This window comes from Fopius arisanus, unplaced genomic scaffold (genome assembly GCF_000806365.1).
Source record: "Fopius arisanus strain USDA-PBARC FA_bdor unplaced genomic scaffold, ASM80636v1 scaffold00031, whole genome shotgun sequence".
NCBI classification, from domain to species: domain Eukaryota; kingdom Metazoa; phylum Arthropoda; class Insecta; order Hymenoptera; family Braconidae; genus Fopius; species Fopius arisanus.
In genome coordinates, this window is record NW_011887770.1 from 968,096 (window position 1) to 987,428 (window position 19,333).

At 43.4% G+C, this 19,333-nt stretch overlaps 1 protein-coding gene across 1 annotated transcript; it reads right to left on the bottom strand.

Moving 5' to 3' along the window:
* Positions 1-235: 235 nt before the first annotated feature.
* LOC105265756 (uncharacterized) lies at positions 236-16,306 on the bottom strand. The gene is made up of 3 exons (XM_011303445.1): positions 16,235-16,306; positions 16,041-16,104; positions 236-797 (listed from the first exon to the last, which is right to left on the bottom strand). Exons 1-3 carry the CDS (start codon positions 16,304-16,306, stop codon positions 550-552), a joined length of 384 nt encoding a protein of 127 aa, XP_011301747.1. The 3' UTR covers positions 236-549.
* Between the last annotated feature and the right edge of the window lie 3,027 nt (positions 16,307-19,333).

Genomic DNA, 19,333 nt, shown 5'->3' on the forward strand with positions numbered 1-19,333 from the left:
CTCATTGTCTGGGTTTGGGGTGTCGCCATTTTATCATTTCCTCGCCCCCTTTCTCGCATATTTCAAATGACAAAAACCGAGCCACCATCAACGCTGGGACCCCAACTACGAGAGATTTTACCCATCGTCTTTTTCAACCACCCGCCACCCCCCCGCCACCCTCCACCCTCGCCTCTTTTCTCCAGCCACCCCCCAGCGTCTTAACTTTAATTGCCTTTATTTTGTAGCGGGAAAAAGTTGCCAACTGAAAAGCTCCATTCACAAAAAATAAAAAAGCCGATAAAATCCATTGAATGTCATCAACTGAAACCTCATTAATTATTTATTCATCCACTCACCAAAAATATACACAATTCTCAGAGACGTCTAGTTAATAATGAGAGAAAAAAATATTTTTTAATGTGAAATCATTCGACAGATGATGCCGCGATCATTGAAATTGGATAAGAGAATCAAAACTGATACCAGAAGGTATAACGATTCCCCGGATTATTATATTCCACCTTGAGAATTTATAATATCCATCTATAGATATATATTATATTCAATCTAACTGAAGTGAAATCTCCCTGCTATGGCGTTGTCGATGAGGAAATCAAGCGATAACGATATTAACCGTGACGAGACCTTCCAAGCCTCGGCTAACTGCACAGTCTCCATATATATACGGAATCCAGGATCATCTCCCTCACACCGAGAGGGACGAGAGAATTCCTTCGCTGGGACACGAACTATCTCCACAGAAATACATGAGCCATGAACCCGACCGCGGATTCTCCCGCGAAGTTTTTCATCACCTGGAAAAAAAAAAATTCAACACAATTTAAAAATCAAAACTTCCAAACCAATTGATCGCCCCCAAAAAAATCACTCACAAAAGAAAATATCATAAATATACGACAATAATATTTGTATAATATAATATAATATATCACGAACATTCAGGGATTTTTTCGAAAAATAGAAAATATAATAGGTTGGAACTGTCAACCCCCGCCGTCAATAAAACGTGAACTTGAATGTATCTTTAGGCTTCTTACATCATCAAAAGGCTTTCTCATCTTTCCCGAGAAACACGAGTTTACGGATTGAATGTATAAAGCCCCTGTCCCTTTTTTCAAGCCCCTCTTAAGCAGTCCAATTTCTGCTGTGTATATTTTAGGCATTAGGCGAGAGCCATCGGCCATTTTATCTGTCTTTTATCCCCGGGAATCGTCGGTGAAATGGATGGTGGGTGCAACAGAGAGAAACCCCGGGACTAAGATTGAAGATAGAGTGGGAGGGTGAGTGCCAAGGGGTGAGTTGACGTCAGAAAAAGCCACCCTATCGTTCTTTCCTCCTTACCATACCCCAAACTACAGTTCGCTCATTCTTTCTCAGTCGCACCCACACCAATTTCACCCTCAACTCCGGCCCACTTAGCAGTAGGAAGAGCCAAAGGGAGTGGAAAAGAGTGAGACGAGTTAGGGTGAAATGGAGAAAAGTCCTTCGGAAAAGTCTGGCCCCAGCAAAATGGTCGGCCCTCTCTCCACGATTTTTATCTCCACCTTCATCTACTCGGCCCCCCTCCAAACCCTCTTCCCACCCCTTTCACCCCCGAGTCGTCTCGATTCCTGGATTATTCACTCGTAAATCCTCTATGAAATATTTCCAGCTCCCCGGATGTTGAGAAACTAGGAAAAACTGTTGGAAAGCATCAGCGAGAAGTGAAAACTCGCCCCGACAACTTGCCACTGGACCCACTGACCACCATCAAACATCACTATCCTCATGAAACAGTTGACAAGCCTTTAAGCTCTTGCCACTGCTTCCGTATATAGATTATACACCCTGTGGAGATGAACAGGCGAGACAAATCTTTCTGCGTCATTTCACTCGACAGACTGTGAACAAGGGGCTCAACGTTCCGTTGTCATCTCCAGCATCCCCATGCAGATCCAACCGAACTCTCAAGAAGAACCTCGATGACGAGTCGTATTGAAAGAATAATTTTTAGTCCCCGCGGAGAGGGAGAATCACTTAACCATCGGCTGTCACCACAAACCCACGGTTTTCGGCTTCACAATATCACCAAGAGACACCCACGAAGCGTTCAGCCATTGCCGGGTCAGCCACAAACTAGGAATGTCTCCGGCTTACCAAGAGAACGTCCATCCAACGGAATTCTGTCGCTTACCTTCAACAATCCCCCACTCCACCACCAGCCATCTGATTGTCCACAATGAAACCGAACAAAGACAGTTGCATCTAATGCCAAAAACGCCAGCTTGATCCAGAGATGGTGAAGAAAAAAAAAACGATTGCTGGGGTGCGTGATGTTGAAACCCGTTTCTCAAAAGTGACCCCTTCTCCGATGGGGCTTTCAACGGAAAAGGGTTTTAGTCCAACGGGCCTCATTAGCATATACCGGGAGGAGGGCCTTCAAAGGTCCGACTGCAAAACTGGTCAGGCTAGTTTTTTTTTTTCAAACTTATTTTTCTCTCTTCTCTTTCCACTGGCATCAATTCACGATGACCAGATGTCCATTCTCGGATACCTACGGTAGGGGAGATTGCCTGGTGTCTCACTCCAATGAATTGTACTGCTCTGTGACCTCGATATAACAGGGAGTGGGATAACCTTACCCCTTGGTCCCTCGGAAGTGACCCCCGGAATGATGTATACCTAGAAGAACCGGTTTGGACACAACGGATTCCGCGAATGCTGGGGCAAGGGTTCCATACCTGGATTCAATTGCGTTGATGTGTGAACTACATCACGCGATTATTTTTTTTAAGCAACACAATTACGAATAGTTACGAATAGTTGACGCTATTTTACTAGCTAGCTGTTTTACTAATTGTCCTGCGAGAGGTGGAGAATCGATTTGATGGCTACGGAGTAGAATGAATGCCATAATACTTACGATAGAGCGCAAACACTCGGAGGATTCGTTCATGTACAGATATAGATATTTGGCCTGGGTGAAAGTGTACAGGCGAAACCAACACCACCCCTACAGGGCAATTTGGATAATGACTACACGGCAGATTCTCAACGGCGGATTATCCCACCGGACGTTAAAACGATAGTTTCTTGTCACTAGCGAACCGATCATTTAAATTTAAGGTGATGAAATATTGTTTCATACTAGACCAATCGGTGTCACTGAGACTTTAATTGAGACAAGAGATACAAACGATTCGCAGATCGAGGTGAATACCGAGTGGCGATAAAATGCAAAATTACGAAAGTAGAAAGTAGAAATGTTCGAGGGGAAAGCGTTCCGCGCATTTTCCACTGTTCGTTTTATCGAAGGAGATGGGTGGTGGAAAAAGAAAAGACGGTTGAGTAAAACGAAGGGTAAAAAAAGAAAAAAAAAAGGGGTAGACTCGAGAGCCCAGGGCGGTTCTTGGACCATTTCAACCTATACCCGTCCTTGAAGTGAGAGCTGGGTATATATCTCGGTTATAGTCGAGAGAGTCTCTCGCGAGGGGGTGGATGGGGGGGTAAAATGGGGGAGAAGAGGGATGAGAGATGGTGGGTTTTGGACCAGAGGGGGGTGGCAAGAGGGGCGGCATTAATTACGCTCCTTTATTATAAAAACTGAACTCCCTCCGGCCAGGAGAAACGAAGAACGGCCAGATAAGGAGGGAAAAAGCCCCGACCAAAGCCAACCCCACCTCTTCACCCACTCCACCACCTTTTTCCATCCTCTTTTCTTCACTCAAGCTGCTCTCTCTCTCTCTCTGTTCAATTTAAAATACTTAATCTGTCTTAGTCCGCTTGTGCCTCGGTACGGGGTTGTCAAATGCAACTGTTTTACAATCACTTGGATTATTCTGATAATTCTCATCAAATTTTTATATCGAAGACGGCGAATGATTGATTCAGACGTCACAACTCATACCATAATCTAGCAATTCATCCTCTCGGGATTAAGTCGCGGGCCGGATGTTCTGGCCCAGATTGCTCAATTCGTGGTGGAGGGGTATTATGAAAATTTCGAGTTCTGCATTTTATTTTAATTTGGAAACCATTTGTGGGGATAATTGGGGCGAGTGTGGAGGTTTTTAAGATTAAAGCTGATATGATTATTTGGGGTATTGAGGGGTGACTGATTATTTTAATTATAAACGATTATTTTTTTCTGTACTGAGGTGGAATCGGGGAATTTAAACAGAAGTATTTGGAATTTCGGGGATTGATGTCATATTAATCCGCCATTTTATCGCATCGGGGAGAAAAAAAATGGAAAAATGGGGAACGAGGGAATGATGGGGAGAAGAAAAATGTCTGATATCTGTTTTTCTAACTTCTCATTGTGAAATTGGAGTTGAGAACCGCCGTGGAAAATAAGAAACGGGAGAAAATGGCGAGGATTTTAATTTGCATCCCTCCCGCGTGGCCGCCCTTGTCTTCAGTGTTGAGAGGGGTGGTGGCAAGTGAGAGGCGAGTCTGGCTACTTTCTCCAGGATGAAAAGCAGAGAGGCTAAAAAGAAGCGGAGAATGAGGGGTTGGAGAAACATCATTGCCGCACGCGCAGAATGAAATTGCCGATTTGCCGAAGGTACACTCTTTATTTGTTTTCCTTTTTCTCGGGCTTTCATTTTTTTTTTTTTTTCATTTTCATCCTCCGTTTAATTTTGAAGCCCCTTTCTTGTCCCTTCGGTATATATTACGCTTTCACCCTTGAATTCTACAGCCTAGCAAATAACTTTCATAATTTCCGATTAGAAAGTTTTCAACCCCTTCGCGGGGTATTGATGCCGGGATCACAGAAATGTTTTTATGTTTTTTCATTAATTTTGGTATTTCGAGATTTTTTTGGGGATGATTGGTGTAATTTTGGTGTAATGGAAATTATTGATTTTAAGGGGTTAGATATTTTTTTTTTTTGTTGTAACAAGACGCGACGGATCATTGGGCGTCATTCACCTCGCGGTTGATCAGTTTTGGCAGAGCCTGGGGGCATCTCCCTCACTAAACTTTACAATCTTTCATCAGTCCTTTGACTCTGTTTACGAGGGTCTTCTTTCATGGTATCTGTTTATACTTTTCACCATCAAAGGAAAATCTTCTGCGCAATCGAATGCCTAGCCCATAAACGTCTCCCTCGTCAACAAAATCTTATCCTGAAAAATTTTTTACAACGACAAAAAATCGACTCATAATAGCGGCATGAGTGTGTGGGTCTGACCCCCAAGGGCCCACCCCTTGACATCATTTTCAATTCTCCGCGGACAGAATACGCCCCTTCCTTTTCATTTTATATCAACTTTTGTCCGAGAAAACAGACCGTTGGGCAAGTCTTCAGAATAATTCTGAATACTCGGCATTCAGTCTTATATATTTCGGCCGAATTTTCATCGCAAAGGCAAACACAATCCCTCCGGGAATAAAGAAAGATTTTGTACTGCGAAAAGATTTTTTTTTATTATCACCGCCGAATAAAAATTACTGCTAAAAATACTCGGAGCAATTTTTTTTCACAGTAAGAGTGAGATGAATTGTCTGCGCCGTGCGGATGACTGCAATTTTACGTCGTTCATAATACTCTGGTTCATTAATTTCTCCAGCAAAAGACAGTGCCAGAGCCAGAGGTCCAGACCTAGTCAAGAAAGAGGAAGGATCTCTCCACCCACTATTTGAATTCAAAAACGAGTGCTCTCTTGCACTCACACCCACGATTCAACCACCAAGAAACAGAGAGAACGTCTTTCCTCCACCTTCACCATTTCTTAATGTTTTTCCTCTTGGTCTGCTATCCGTCGTCTTATTCTCGTTAGAACAGGATGAAAAATCGTGAACGCGGAATAGACCGTGAGAGAAAGAGACTCGAACACGGAGAGAGAAAGAGAGAAAAAAAAAGAAAAGCACGGAATGAGAGAAGAGACTAGACCCCCGGTAGAATCATAGCCCCCCTCTTCCTCCTTTTGCACCCCAAGGCTCAGTCAATAAAGTATTCTAAAAAGCCCGCGCGAATAAGAGCCGTCTTACTTCACCCCCCCTCCACCCAGTTTGCCACCCACCCACCCCATCCCACCGGTCCGACTCCTGCTGCGGCATCCAACCCTCTTTTCCCCCGGCATTCAAACCCCGACAGGGTACAAACGAAGGTGGAAGGGGGTGGGGGGGTAGGGCGGGGGGTTACGGGAGAAAAGGAAGAACTGCCTCGCACCAATCTTCAACCCACCCCCTAGAGGGTGGTAGCAAGGGGGGTATACCGAACGAAAGGGGGTAAAAGAGGGTGGAAAAATAGGGGTGGCAAAAAACGTCAATAATATCGGCAAGATGGAAGCCTCTGGACGAAAATGTTTCGAGGGAATGGTGGACGGCGGCATCTCTCGTCGGGTGCTTTGTGATTTTCTTACGTATTGGACGTTTCGATCCGTTCGTCGATTATTATCGCTTTTGCTATCACTTATCTCGCGAATTACACGCGAATATTTGGTTCAGATGACTTTGATTGGAGATGAGTATTGATAATTTTTTGGGAATTAATTCGGGATAATGTTTTTAATTTTTTTTTTAATCTTGGGTTTTAATCGGATAATTTTGGTGTATGATGTACTGATCAGATTGGGTAGTTGGTGATGAACTATCTCACCCCCATGATTTCCACCTCAAAAGACCACAGAGAGACATTATTGGCAGGCACACCGCACACGTTTGGTCCATCATCAAATGGTTTTGGATGCCACAGAGAGAACACCCAAAACCATTAACGTACACATTTCGGTTAGCATGTCCTCCACCTTGGAATGAATCGTCGTGAAGGACCCGCCAAAACCCAGCGCCATTCCATTATTGTGCATATATATTGAGGGATATATGATGGAGATGTGTCTCTGTTGGGCGTGGGAATATAATTACTGTGCACCTCGTGTTTTCCGTTAATTGCCATTATCGATGGCAACTCAGTTGTCGATGCAAACCTCTTATATGCGAAGGTTGAGTGTCTCCTTGTTTTCAACTGGTGGAGATGCATGTCGTTGCATACGTGCCTATGGCCCACCAGGAGCACCTCCACGACGTACCGCACGTCCTGCGGTCCCCGAAACGGTCATTCGCCGGTCATCCACCGATTACCAGATAGCAATGACATCCACCGAAAAAAAATTCATGCAATTTATCTGAAACTAATATTTAAATTTTGATTCGTCGAGTACGATTTTTTCATTCGCAAGCAAACACAAATGATAATTATTATAATTAGCTCATTATCGTTGTGAAAAAAACTGACGAGTCCTCTGAAAATTGCACGATAGCAGAAAATTTTCCAACTGCTGGAGAAAGAAGCCAGGGGGCTAGCTGATGAAGGGGTGCTGGTGGGGATAGCTACAGGAGAGCGAACTTTCCGAATAGAAAGCGCTCGTTCGTCCGTTCAAGAAAGGAGAAAAAAAAAAATTGAACAAAAAGAAAAAAAAAAATTCCAGGAGTTTCTCTACATCCTCCGGTAATCGCGTGCGCTCTCGAGGTTGTACGGAAACTTTTCTTATATTTTTTTTCCCCCGTTCCCCCCCAATCTTTTTTTTTTCTTTTAATTTTTTTAATTCTCCCGCCGGTAGCCGGAAGAAAATATCTCGAAACTCGCTACCTTCCTTTTGCTTTCTTCAACGAGGAGCGTCCGCCTTCCCCCTCACTCCCCCCCCAGCCACCCCCACGGGTGCCCCACTCTCTCGACATAACCTCACTCTCTTTTCCTCTCTTTTCCACGCTATCCACCTTGAAGCCACCCCATTCCTCTTTCCGTTTTCTTCCCTTGCCAGGCACAATGGAGCCCGAATCCATCTCGGACAACCTAACCCTCTCTCCTGTTTCCCTTTTTCCTCCTCCCATCCCCTAGCCCATTCCCACTATCTTTCGTCTTTTTCTTCGTATCTCGTTGGAACAGCGTCGAGGAATAATTCCATTTTCTTGTACGAGTACAATTTTGCTTTCAATTTATTTTCTTCCATTCTTCCCCCGTTGCCTCGGCCAGCCTCGGTCTTTTTCATTCTCACTGGACGGCGGTATTAACCCTCTCTGAATATTTAAGAGCTAATATTTGAGACGATCAAAGGTGACGTGGGTTCGAATCATGAGACGATGGAAATGTGAAAAATTTTACGTTCGACGAGTCTCCGGAAAATTTTTCAGAATTTTTGTACTTTAGTTTGGCACTGGTGAATTTAATTAGGATTCATTATTTTTTTTTTACAAATCGCCGCGATGTTGTTATCTCGAGGTTGTTGATGCTACCCAGCTATCTGAAATTGTAAACAATTTGAGAGAGGGTTGGTGAGATGTATAATAAAATCACAACGAAAAGGATACTTGTTATCTCAACGCCGAAGGGAGAGCCTCCACTCGTAGGCCTTCCAGTGGTCGATCTCCACCAAGGGGTTGGGATGGAGTGACGAATTAAAATCCAAAGCTACCCTTCGGTAGATAGAGAGTGACTTCACCCGGAAGGTGGTGGGTGGAGACGTTGGGTCGCAAGAAAATTCGCAAAGTAATCAGCGAGTGCTAGTCCCTGTTCGGGCATAATTAATCTTAACGTCGGAGAGTCGGAAAATTTACGAAAGGGGAGAGACGTCAGATGTATTTTCGATCTGTCCTTGAGAGAATATTCCCTGAAATAAAAAAAAAAATTAACGCGTGATCTGATTTACAGCCCCAACGAATTGACCAGAAGAAAAAAACGGTGTAATGAGCGCTTTCACCCCTGAGTGGAAGCCACAGGTCAACAAGTGGAAAAAAAAAAGATAACCTAGAAAAAAGAGTCACCCCAGGGGTAAACCACCGTAACACTACGGTCCACTGAGCAAAACCCTGGGGGAGGGCTGTTTGTCTAAAAAAGCTGATGGGGTGCCAGGTGGGGTGGGCACCACCCCGAACATCCCTCCGCACTTTTTTAAGTCGTGCGACCGCAGCGGACTCTGACGTAAGACGCCGGAATCAGTATGGGGTTGGATATTTTTTTTTTTCTTCGTCTGGGTGGAGGCGAAGTCTTGGATGGCGCCATCTGACTGATACTGCAAGAAACCACAGCATCTTGAGAGCTTACCCGGAATGGATTACCGTCGGGAATAAATCTCCCTTCATCTCAGGTATAATAACTTAATCAATAAAAATTATTGGTGAATTAATTAATTAACAATTTTCCCTGCAACAGAGATTAATTAAAAAATTCGGATAATCACCCCCGAAAAATTGTTTATTTACATGAATAATATATGACCTTAAAAAAATGAAGATTTTTTAAATTCCGCGGTTAAAAAAAATAACTTCTACTAATGATTTATAAATATTTAGAGTGTTAAATAAATATTTGTATTTGAGTACGTGGAGTTTTTTGTACAGAGTACATTCAACTGGATGTAATTTTTTTTCATCGTGATATCAAAATACCAGCCCCTAAGCCCCACCCCCCTCAACCCCTTTTCAAAATGGGGCGTCCCCCTCTAGATAATTCCTGCAGATAATTTTTTCACAGGAGCCACCGGGAATCGATGAAGAATTCAAATAATTTTGAACGACACGAATTCTTCGTACGATATTCCCGCAATAATTACAGTCCCCATATATGACATTATTCCGTTAATTATTTTCAATTGATGGATAGCATATCAAAGCAAGCATGAAATGTTGAATCAATTCAACTGATTAATAATCCAAATCAATACGTATTAATGACAAAGAGCTGAATTCCCGCTTTGTCTACACTTTTACATTACCCCCTCAAAATCAATACTGTAATTACATTTTCAAATCTCCAATTAATTCGAATAATGAAACCATAAAATTCAGATCAAAATGCACCGTAAAAATTCTGTAAAATTTTCAATGATAATTTTCAAACATTCAATAAATTTCATTCAACGACATTTCACTGATTCTTTTCTTTAGCCAGTAATATTTACTGACCACAAGAAGATATATTCGGGATTATCAAGTCTTATGGGAATATTTCCACAGTGATTTCCAGATTTACTGGTGGTTAGTAAATATTATGGGGTAAAGAAAATAATTTTCTCAGTGTAATGGAGGATGAAAATAATTTGGTCATCGTAGATAGCACCTGCATGTCTATTATCACATGCACCAAGTTGGTTTCTCCGTCATATAGCGATAGTAACCTAACCTCAAAACCTTCACGGGATACCTCATCCTTCGTATCCGCTGTGTAGCATAGAAGCGTACCTATTATAAGTTGAGAAACAAACTTTACTTATATACTGCGATGTACGTTTCGCTACTTCTCGCATGCGCCCATTTCCAACCACCGGGTTCTTCCTCATAAAGCCCTTTTCCAACCCCTTTTCATATTCCACCCAACCACCCACTGCCACCCCCTCCCAACGGTTCAACCTCTTTCTATCGCGCGTGACTGTCATTCGTGCAGTTTCCTAGTCCCGTCATACTTATAACAGCCATAAAATATAACCTCTGTCGTGGATAGATGGAATGAGGAACGAGACGTTAAAAGAGAAACATGGCTTGCATCCACCGATGTATTGTAGAATGCAACGCCTCGGGAAAAAAATATTCACTCGCATAACTGAAACTTGATGTGTCAGCGTGTGATGGAATGCGTACGAGAATTCACACATTGTTTAAAATATCATATGGGGTGGTGGTGTGGCAGAGTAAATGGGGGTTGTGATGAATTTAAGGGGATTTTCCGAGAATTTAAGGGTGCATCCGTGACAAATGAACAATGAAGTATTTTTTTCGCACACATTATTTATTGCCTCAATATTCCTCTTGTTTTCAATAATTTTATCACTAGCTAAAGTAAATAAATACGAAATCAATTATTAATTGCGGGGGCAATTAAAAAATTGGGGTTGCAATTTGAGATATTTATAAATTATTGGTACATTGAGGGACGGGGTGCGATCGGTTGCCTCGGGGGGGGAAAAACCAAAAAATCCGGGTCCGGGGAAAAAAAAGAAAAAAAATCCCGGTAAATTGGGAATTTTTATGGTTTGATGATGGGGGGGGATCATCAATGATGCCAGAGACCTCCACAAATGCACAGGAGGGGAAGTTAATGACTGACTGCGATACATCGGCGTCTGGAATGTCTAACCTCAAAATTGACGATCGGTATGAACGATATATGGTGGAACACGCGAGGGGGTGACGAGGGGGGATTATGAGGGGGTAAGAGTGGTATTTACACCCGGAGTTCCCATATCTGGAACTCTCGTTGTCGATCATCCTGTGTGCGTACGCGATTTATTGCGACCAACACCTAGTCTGTGGGTATTGCGGAGTGGGTGATACCAGGGGGATGGGTATCCAGGAATGATATACTATGTATTCGGAGTATTAGTTACTCATCTAGCCCAAGGGTTTCCGTTATTACGAATTCATGGAATTTCTCATAACCGCGTATTTTCATAGATACGGAATCAATCAATGCGCCATATCGCGTTTTGGTAATTGCAATTGGCATATTTTCGAGAGGGGAAAATTTCATATCGCAATGATTATTTTTTTCTCAACCCTTCCGATCAATATTAAGTGCATATTGCATTATGTTGAGTAAGCTATCTATTCTGGTCATGATTTATCGGTGATGCCGTACGTAATTTAAAGTTTCGATGAAGCCGGGGGGTCTGATATAATTAATTGATCGCGGTTTGTCATTTGTATGTGATTATATATAGCTTCATTATCAAAATCAATAGTCCGATTTGACGAGAACGAATTATCGAATAATTGAACAATTCGGGTAATTGTTGGTTTCATCTAAGTTGGATTTTTATCGTCGTGTATTTGGGTTCTCGTTACTTTTTCGCATTTGAATGTGCAAAAACCGGATACGATGAAACAACATGGGCATTGAAAAACTTTTCTGTCGACCAGTTTTCATTTGTAAAAGGCCAAAACCGGAGTAACACGCCCGCGTATTTGTTAACGTCCAGTTAAACCAGTTTTTGAATAAATCTTTTTTTTTTCCGGAGGGATGAGAATTTTGTACGGCAGATGCGAGTGCGCGGGACAGTGGCCAGTTGAGAAACACGATCGGATGGTTAATTTATATATTCATTCAAATGTCGGTGGATGAATGGAATTTATATTTTCGAGTGAAATGATATTCCGATTCAAAGAGAATTTTATTCTTGACTCGAGGTTGGTATTTTCAATGGGTAAAAATTGCCGGTTATTGTGTGATGATTCCAGATGTGGTTGGTCAACCATTAGTAATCAATTACACCACCTCATTAGGTGAATATCACGCGGCAGATTTTGGTGACGATGAGGGGCTAGCAGCCCCCCGAAGGCGAATACCCCCTTCTTCACTCCGACACTGACCACTGGTCAGTATTTCGCGGGGTTAATTTTATTCTCTCGAAGTACAACGGGGCCTTATTAAATGTCCCTTGCTGGGCCTCGCAGCATTTTATTTTCATCTGTCATTGGGTGGTCCCCTTGTTCGAGGTGTAATACATTTTTTTTTACTTCGGCGTCGGATAAAGTGCAGTGAACCGCAAAATTATTTTCTTCCACTCCTAGAAATTGTAAAAAAAATTCGCTCGATGAAAAAAATATTTGCTGGGTGTTTTTATTTTATTTTCTGGGGCACCGAGTGTTCCCAGCGAAAAGTGAAAGTCGAAGAAAGCCAGTGTTTCAGATCCTTTACTCAGGTCAAGCCTGTGTGAAGGGATAACTTGACCTAGAAACAGGTTTCCGTACCTTCTTTATCCACCCTTGCATCCGCTTCCGCGGAAAAAAAAAATCCCATGCGATGACCTTCGGTGGGACTGTCCACATCTTCCCCATGGTGAACTGGTTTTCTTTCCCACAATATCGCCGATGGTCACTCTTTGGGGTTGACGTCGGGTAGAGGGGGTACAGCCCTGCACTTTCTTTTTTTCAAATAGAACTTGATTCTCGAGTACTGGCCAGTCCGTGATTTTCTGCTGCAGCGAGTGGTCAATCATCCACCGAAAAATCATTCTCACCGAGATCAACAAAAAATTTTTTTTTTTCCAAAGTGGTAATTATCGATTTTCCGAAAAATTTTTTCTCCCCCTGTTCTCCTAAAAATGGTGATTTTCAATTATAATTACAATTACAATTTTCATAAGTATGACGATATTATTATAATTAAAAATTCAATTAGATTCGTTGCATTTTTTACTCCAAAGTGAGTGACAATTTTTTCTCCGGGTGTTTAAAAATTATTCTTCGACGAGTAAAATGGCGAAATGAATATTTTTTAGTGTTAAGTAAATGTTCTTGGGAAAATTATTTTTTTTTCCGCGAGATGTATAGTGTGTTGGGGCGCAACGAGGGCGGAGTCCCGGAGTAAAGTGAGCGGCCATGCTGCCACCCCCGTCTTACCAAGAGACTCTTCCAAGCCCCTAGTTATACGTGTGTGTATCAGTGTGAGTTAAAATAAGGGATGAAAAAGCAGAGGTGGAGGGAAAATGGTGGGAGACTGTTAGTCCTTAATTCCCCGCCTCCTTTCCATATTTTCCGACAACTCATATACCATTTTTTACACTATTGATTATTCCGTCTCTCCTCTAACCTCCAGCTCATCGTGAAAATCAATGAAATATTTTCTCCCAGAATTTTTATCTCCCGAAGAAATACATTTGCCTCCGAAATAGCCCGGCTTGAGTGAATGCTCCTTAATTTCCTTTGAGGCGTTTGCATTCGTACCGAAAGGACTTGAATTCTCCTGCCACCCCTCAACTCCAAGAAGTCATTTTCAACCACCACTCCACCCTCAACTCCATCCCATCTCCGTCTTATTCTGTAATTTCGTTTACAAATGAAAGGGCCGCAAGGTATTTCGAATTACCCAAACATTCCTCACTTTCTCCTTCACTTTTTCCAAGACTATCGCAATTTCGAGAGGAATCTCCGTAAAAAGCATTAATCGGTGAAATAATTCTAGTACAACAATAAAAATAATTAACCCACCAAGCGTACCACTTCAAAGTGAATAAACAACGCTGGAAAATCCACGGTACAATGGTTAAAATTCCTAGAAAATCCACTTCAACTATTTTCGAACGAATGGGTTATTTTAATTTGCCGGCGAATGCTTGGCCAACCGCCAACCGTCCACAGAGATTTCTTAATACCCATGCCACAAATGGCCCGCTCGTTTCACCCACTTCCACCCCAACCTCTGGAAAAACCCCCCAACTCCTCATCACCATTCGCAGTATCCTCTCTCTCCCACCCCCTCGATTACCCCCCCAAAAGTACACAGTACTCCTCATTCTCGGATTCCTCCCTCACCCCATCACTTTTTTTTACGACCCCCAACTAAAAACGAGGCCACCCCACAGATATCCTTTAATACAGCATAAATTCACCGCACCCCATTTCAATTCATCCATTTTATTTATCAATAAATAAATACACCCCCCAATTTTCCAAGACCTCACAATCTTAATCCCATAAATTCAAAACTTTCCAGCGAGTTATACAATGATTGAAGAATCAGGATGAGTTAGGTAGGTGGGGACAATTAAAAAAGATGAAAAGCCAAAACCAACGGGAGAATATTAAATTTCGCGGAGGTCGTCCCCCAGAACAAGGCAACATGAAGAGGGACAAATGGTATTGTGAGTGTCAAGGGTTAGAGCCTTTTCCTCTTTAGCCATCACACATAAGACAACGAAATATTCCAGGAGGGTTGGAAAATTTAAGGGTATAAAATCAAAACGGAGGGTGGGGTTACGTCTCTGGTGTTATCCACCCTCGTTGGTTTAGTATTATCCTTTCGTAAAATACGTGAAATTTTGCCTCCAACACTTACGATACTAAAATCCACGGATGCCACCCTCTCCGCACTTTCTCATTTCGCCTTTGGACTAGAGCTAGCGTCTCTCCTTTCAAAACCCAAAACGTGACAACTCCCTTGGTCCCTCTCTTTCCTCACCCTCACCACTTGTGCTTTCACTCTAAAACTCATATTCCCCCTGTCCCTTCTCTCGCTCGTTGCTCTTCCTTGCCCAGCCTCTAGCTTTTGTCTCCAGCATTGATTTCCGAGGCCAACTTTGCTTCTCGTCCCCGGCGTCGTTAAATTATAATCGCGAAACACCCGCGCGGAGGCTCTGAAGTTGGAGACAAAGCTTCCCAGCCATCCACCTTTCCTACTGTTTTGCACATCTCTCTTTCTCGATCCAGATGATATTTAACTCACTTCATCGCACTCGAATTGCCCATGCAGATGCTTGGCTTTCGAGAAATTCAATGATTCGTCGAATAAATCTAGTCGACGTACCGAGAAACTGTCGCTCTACCTTTTATTCATTAATGCATTCATCATTTTCCTTCAGTTGTTATTTTACCACGACTCATTTTTCAATTGATTAATCAGAAGCATTGATAGCTAGAGAGCATGATATTTGATTCAAGGATTATCAAAATCCGTCAGGTGATGATGATATCCTCACGTGGACCAGCTGCTTTGTTCATCTATCCTTCCACCATTTCGCGGCCAATAGCTTCTTAATTTCACCATAAATCTCCAACCCAGGCCCTTTCTCATCTCCCACAATGACAATTAACCTAATAATTATTGTCGTCACTCTGCAATGGCAGTTGGCAGTCCAAAATCACGGCCCCCCAAAGGTTTCCTTACGTCGGAGGACGATAAAGAGAGAGGACCCCTTGAGGGGTTGTGCAAAATTGTGGGTGGAGGGAGAGGCAGGGGTGGGTTAGAGGGCTTGTACCGAGTGCCCTGGTGGTGTTTGAGTTTGAAATTACGAAGCGAGAGAATTTATATGCCGGTGCCGCCTGTTCTTGCGCGCCCCCGCTCGAGAAGTTTCATTTATTTAAGGCATCTTGTTCAGAACAGAAAAGGGAGTCAAGAGGGTGGGAGTGGTGGTGAAAGCCCTGGGTGCCACCCTCTTATTCTCCGTAAGAACCACACCCTGGTATGCCTTGAGATATCCCGGGGTTTTAAGTACCCCCGGCCCCTAGACCAAAATTTTCCAGTATCATTAGTTCTCGGTGAAATAATATCAATTCTGGATCCTCATTATTTCACCAAGAATGACGACAATCCTATTAATTAATCGAATTGGATTGATTACCTGTGGAAACCTGTGGTCCTCCAGAGACTCGTCGATCCTCTCGCCTTTCTTGCTGTAACACAGCCTAAAACTCCGATCGTCAATGCTCTGATGGGTCTGATCAATCAGACAACAGCTGCACTTCAATTACCACCGATAAACCACCTCTCCCTCTTCACCAACATAACTTAAAATAACAATAGCTCAACAGATACCAGAGGTCCACCAGCAAATGGTATCTGAGACAGCGAGGGGTGACCCCTAGCGGAGGCGTCACCTAATCTCATTCTAAAATCTAATTCCACCAACAATTTCTAAGCCGGTTCATTAAAATTCTAAGCACACCGAGGACGATAGCGCCAGTGGAGTGCGATGGAAATTGGTGGTGCCATGGGGGATGAAGGAAAATAGGTAAAAGTGTTGGAGACAGTGTGTAAAAGCAAGAAACGCCTAGGGTTTGTGAAGCTGAAACAATAAGAACCGAACATTGGATTATATACATATATATTTTCGCCATGTGAAAGGCAGTTGAGAGCAGTCACAAACACAAATTTCATCCCCCTTTCCTTTCTAGTTGACGTTGAGGAGGTAGAGTGGTAGTACCCAACACCCACCCACTGTAAGAACGCCGTAAAAGCTCACCTCCGACTCAGCGCTTTCATTGGCTGAGCCGTTTTCCCAACTATACCCCACCATTCCCCCCCTTTTACCTCCCCCTCCCCCTGAGGCTCCTCTCTTTCTACCTCCTCTTGGTTTGCGACGAGAACGGAGAGATATCTCGCAAATAGCGAAACGGAACGAGACGTATAAGCATTCAGTGCCGCCAGTAAAGGACGTTTTCATTGAGCCGTCTTATTGTACCACCGGGTAAAGTTCCATCGCGAAATCAAGGGGGAGAGGAGGCATGGGGGGGTTGAGAAGGGGAGGCTTGGAGAATAGCAAAAGAGAGGAACACTGGAGGAAGCCAACAAATATTCTACGACTGAAGCTATAACACCCGAGGGCTTGGCATGAAAAGTTTTTACTTGGGGAGGGTTGTAAGGAGGGATGAGGGTATTCAATTGCACCGGCTTTACCTAGAACGAGATTATCATTTTAAATTTTATGTATCAGACTATTCGTCAAAGGGTCTTGTCTGCTCTTGTATCGTTCTCATTCTCTGAGACAGCGTTTTTACGATCGATTGGGGATGACCACGAGGAAGTGAAAAGGTGAACAAAGGGGAGGACTTCTACCTCAATGGTTATCAGAGTAGAAGTGAACAGCTGCTGCTTGAATTGAATTTCGTACAGATTCTGATGAAATTCCGGGAGTCTTTTCTCGGTGGGTGGTGAGCGTTGGGCAGCTTGTCATGGTCAAGATTGAGCCATCATTGGAAATTAATGGAATATTTCGGTGGTAAAAGGGAAATTTTTCCACATATCACTTTGCAATTATGATGAAATATAATTGAAGTATTATGATGATTATTATGAATATGGCCACGACCTTAATAAACCTCCAACTTGGAAGAGGTTTTCCTTTAGTCTTGATACCAAATGCTGGTTCCAGGTTGCTTAGCGTGCACAATTACCGTCGTGTGTATGTGCGAGAGGGTGGATGGTTGGGGTGGTATTGGTAGATTGTATAGAAGAGAAAATGGGAGTGGGGTGGGGTATGGTAACGGTGGAATGAAATTTCGTCTTGTGCAGCGGGTGGGAGCCAGGGCAAAGTGTGTGCACCATCTCCGTTCAGGCCTCGGTGCCTGGGGAATTGAGTTTCGTCCAGGATAGAAAGCGAGAGGGAATGAGAGGTACCACGTTGGAGTCTCAAGCCGGGAAAGAGGGTAATGTAAGGCTGGTGGAGGATGAGAAATTGTTTGGTAGAGGATGGGTTGGCTGCAGCTAGGAAACACCGTTCAGGTAAAGGAAACGAGAGAGGACCTGTCAGAGGCCTCTGGGACAGAGTGAAGACACAGTACAAGGGATGGGTTCTTGTAATAATATTATTGCCAATAATGGCGTACACTGTACGATACAAACGTGCATCCATCAACAATTTCATTTGACCACGGTTTTTTAATTTTCTTTCAGTACTTTTTAACAAGATCTTTGATAATTAGCTAGATTCGTCTGATGGTAACTCTCCTCCCTCACTATCAAACCCTGAGAAAAGCCTTAACGAACCAGATCCAAAGTCCTTGAATCGAATTCGCGGGGAGTGGCGAAGTAAATCGAATGAAGTCTCAAATTAAATACAACCCTCTCTAGTATTCCACGCGCACAACCATTTTAGGCGAAGGGTTTGCTCTACTGCACAAGAAGAACGAGTGTCTAAAGGAGTAAAGAGAACAGTGGGTTGGGTGGAGTGAGCTGAGACAGGCGAGCTTCCTTGTATTTAATTACCAACTCTAAGTCTCCGGAACCTGGGTCTAACGTGAAAACCGTCACTCCCTTCTGCTCCCTTCTGTTCCCTTCTGCTCCCTTTTAACCTCATCTCCCTCGTCCACACTCTTTGTTTCCAGATGAGTTGCTCCTGAAAGCCTCACAGGTAGACACCATGATGACTCCAATATCGTCTCATAATTTTTCACTGCAATTCACACCGTGTTTTCCAACCGGTGCGATTAATGGCGGATGATTCCAGAGGCTCGAGAATATTCCTTTGATATTCACTGGAAGATAAAATCTGAGATCTTCGAGGAAACATTAAACTCCCCTTTGCCAACTCTAAGTACATCCATATACATAACGAAAAAGAGAGGAGGTGAAGGTGAAAGGAGACAGATGCAATAGCACGGGGGCAAAGAAGGCTTCGCCCCTTTCATCCTTTAAATCCCACCCCCCCAGTTGTATTTGCCCGGCATAGCCAGAGCTCTTTCCGCCCCTCGTTTCCTTTTCCATAGAGTACACACAGAGCAGACCTTTTCTCCTACCCCCTTTTGGCTTTTCGCGAGAATCTTCCCCCCTTTCACCAACCACCCGTACACACCCTCCCCTCCCGTCGCGGCCCCTTAACTGAGCCCCTAGGGGTTGCGTTCGCGCAAATATCGCCTTTCATATTCCTTCGAAGGAGCAGAAAATCGTTACGGTACCTTTTGCGCGCGCGCTCACCACCAGGATACCCTATATGTATTTCTTTCCTCCTCTTATTCATTGAATCGTGGAATAATTTTGTCCTCTTTTGTCCTTAGACACTGCTCTGGGATAAGAGAGAAAAGGAATACCAGGGGATGGGCTCTGGGGTGCAGCCGCGAGATGAGGGTGTAAGTAAGTAAAGTCTCTCAGCTCTCCCTCTTTCACTACCCCTTTCTACTATCGCGGCTTCGACGCGCA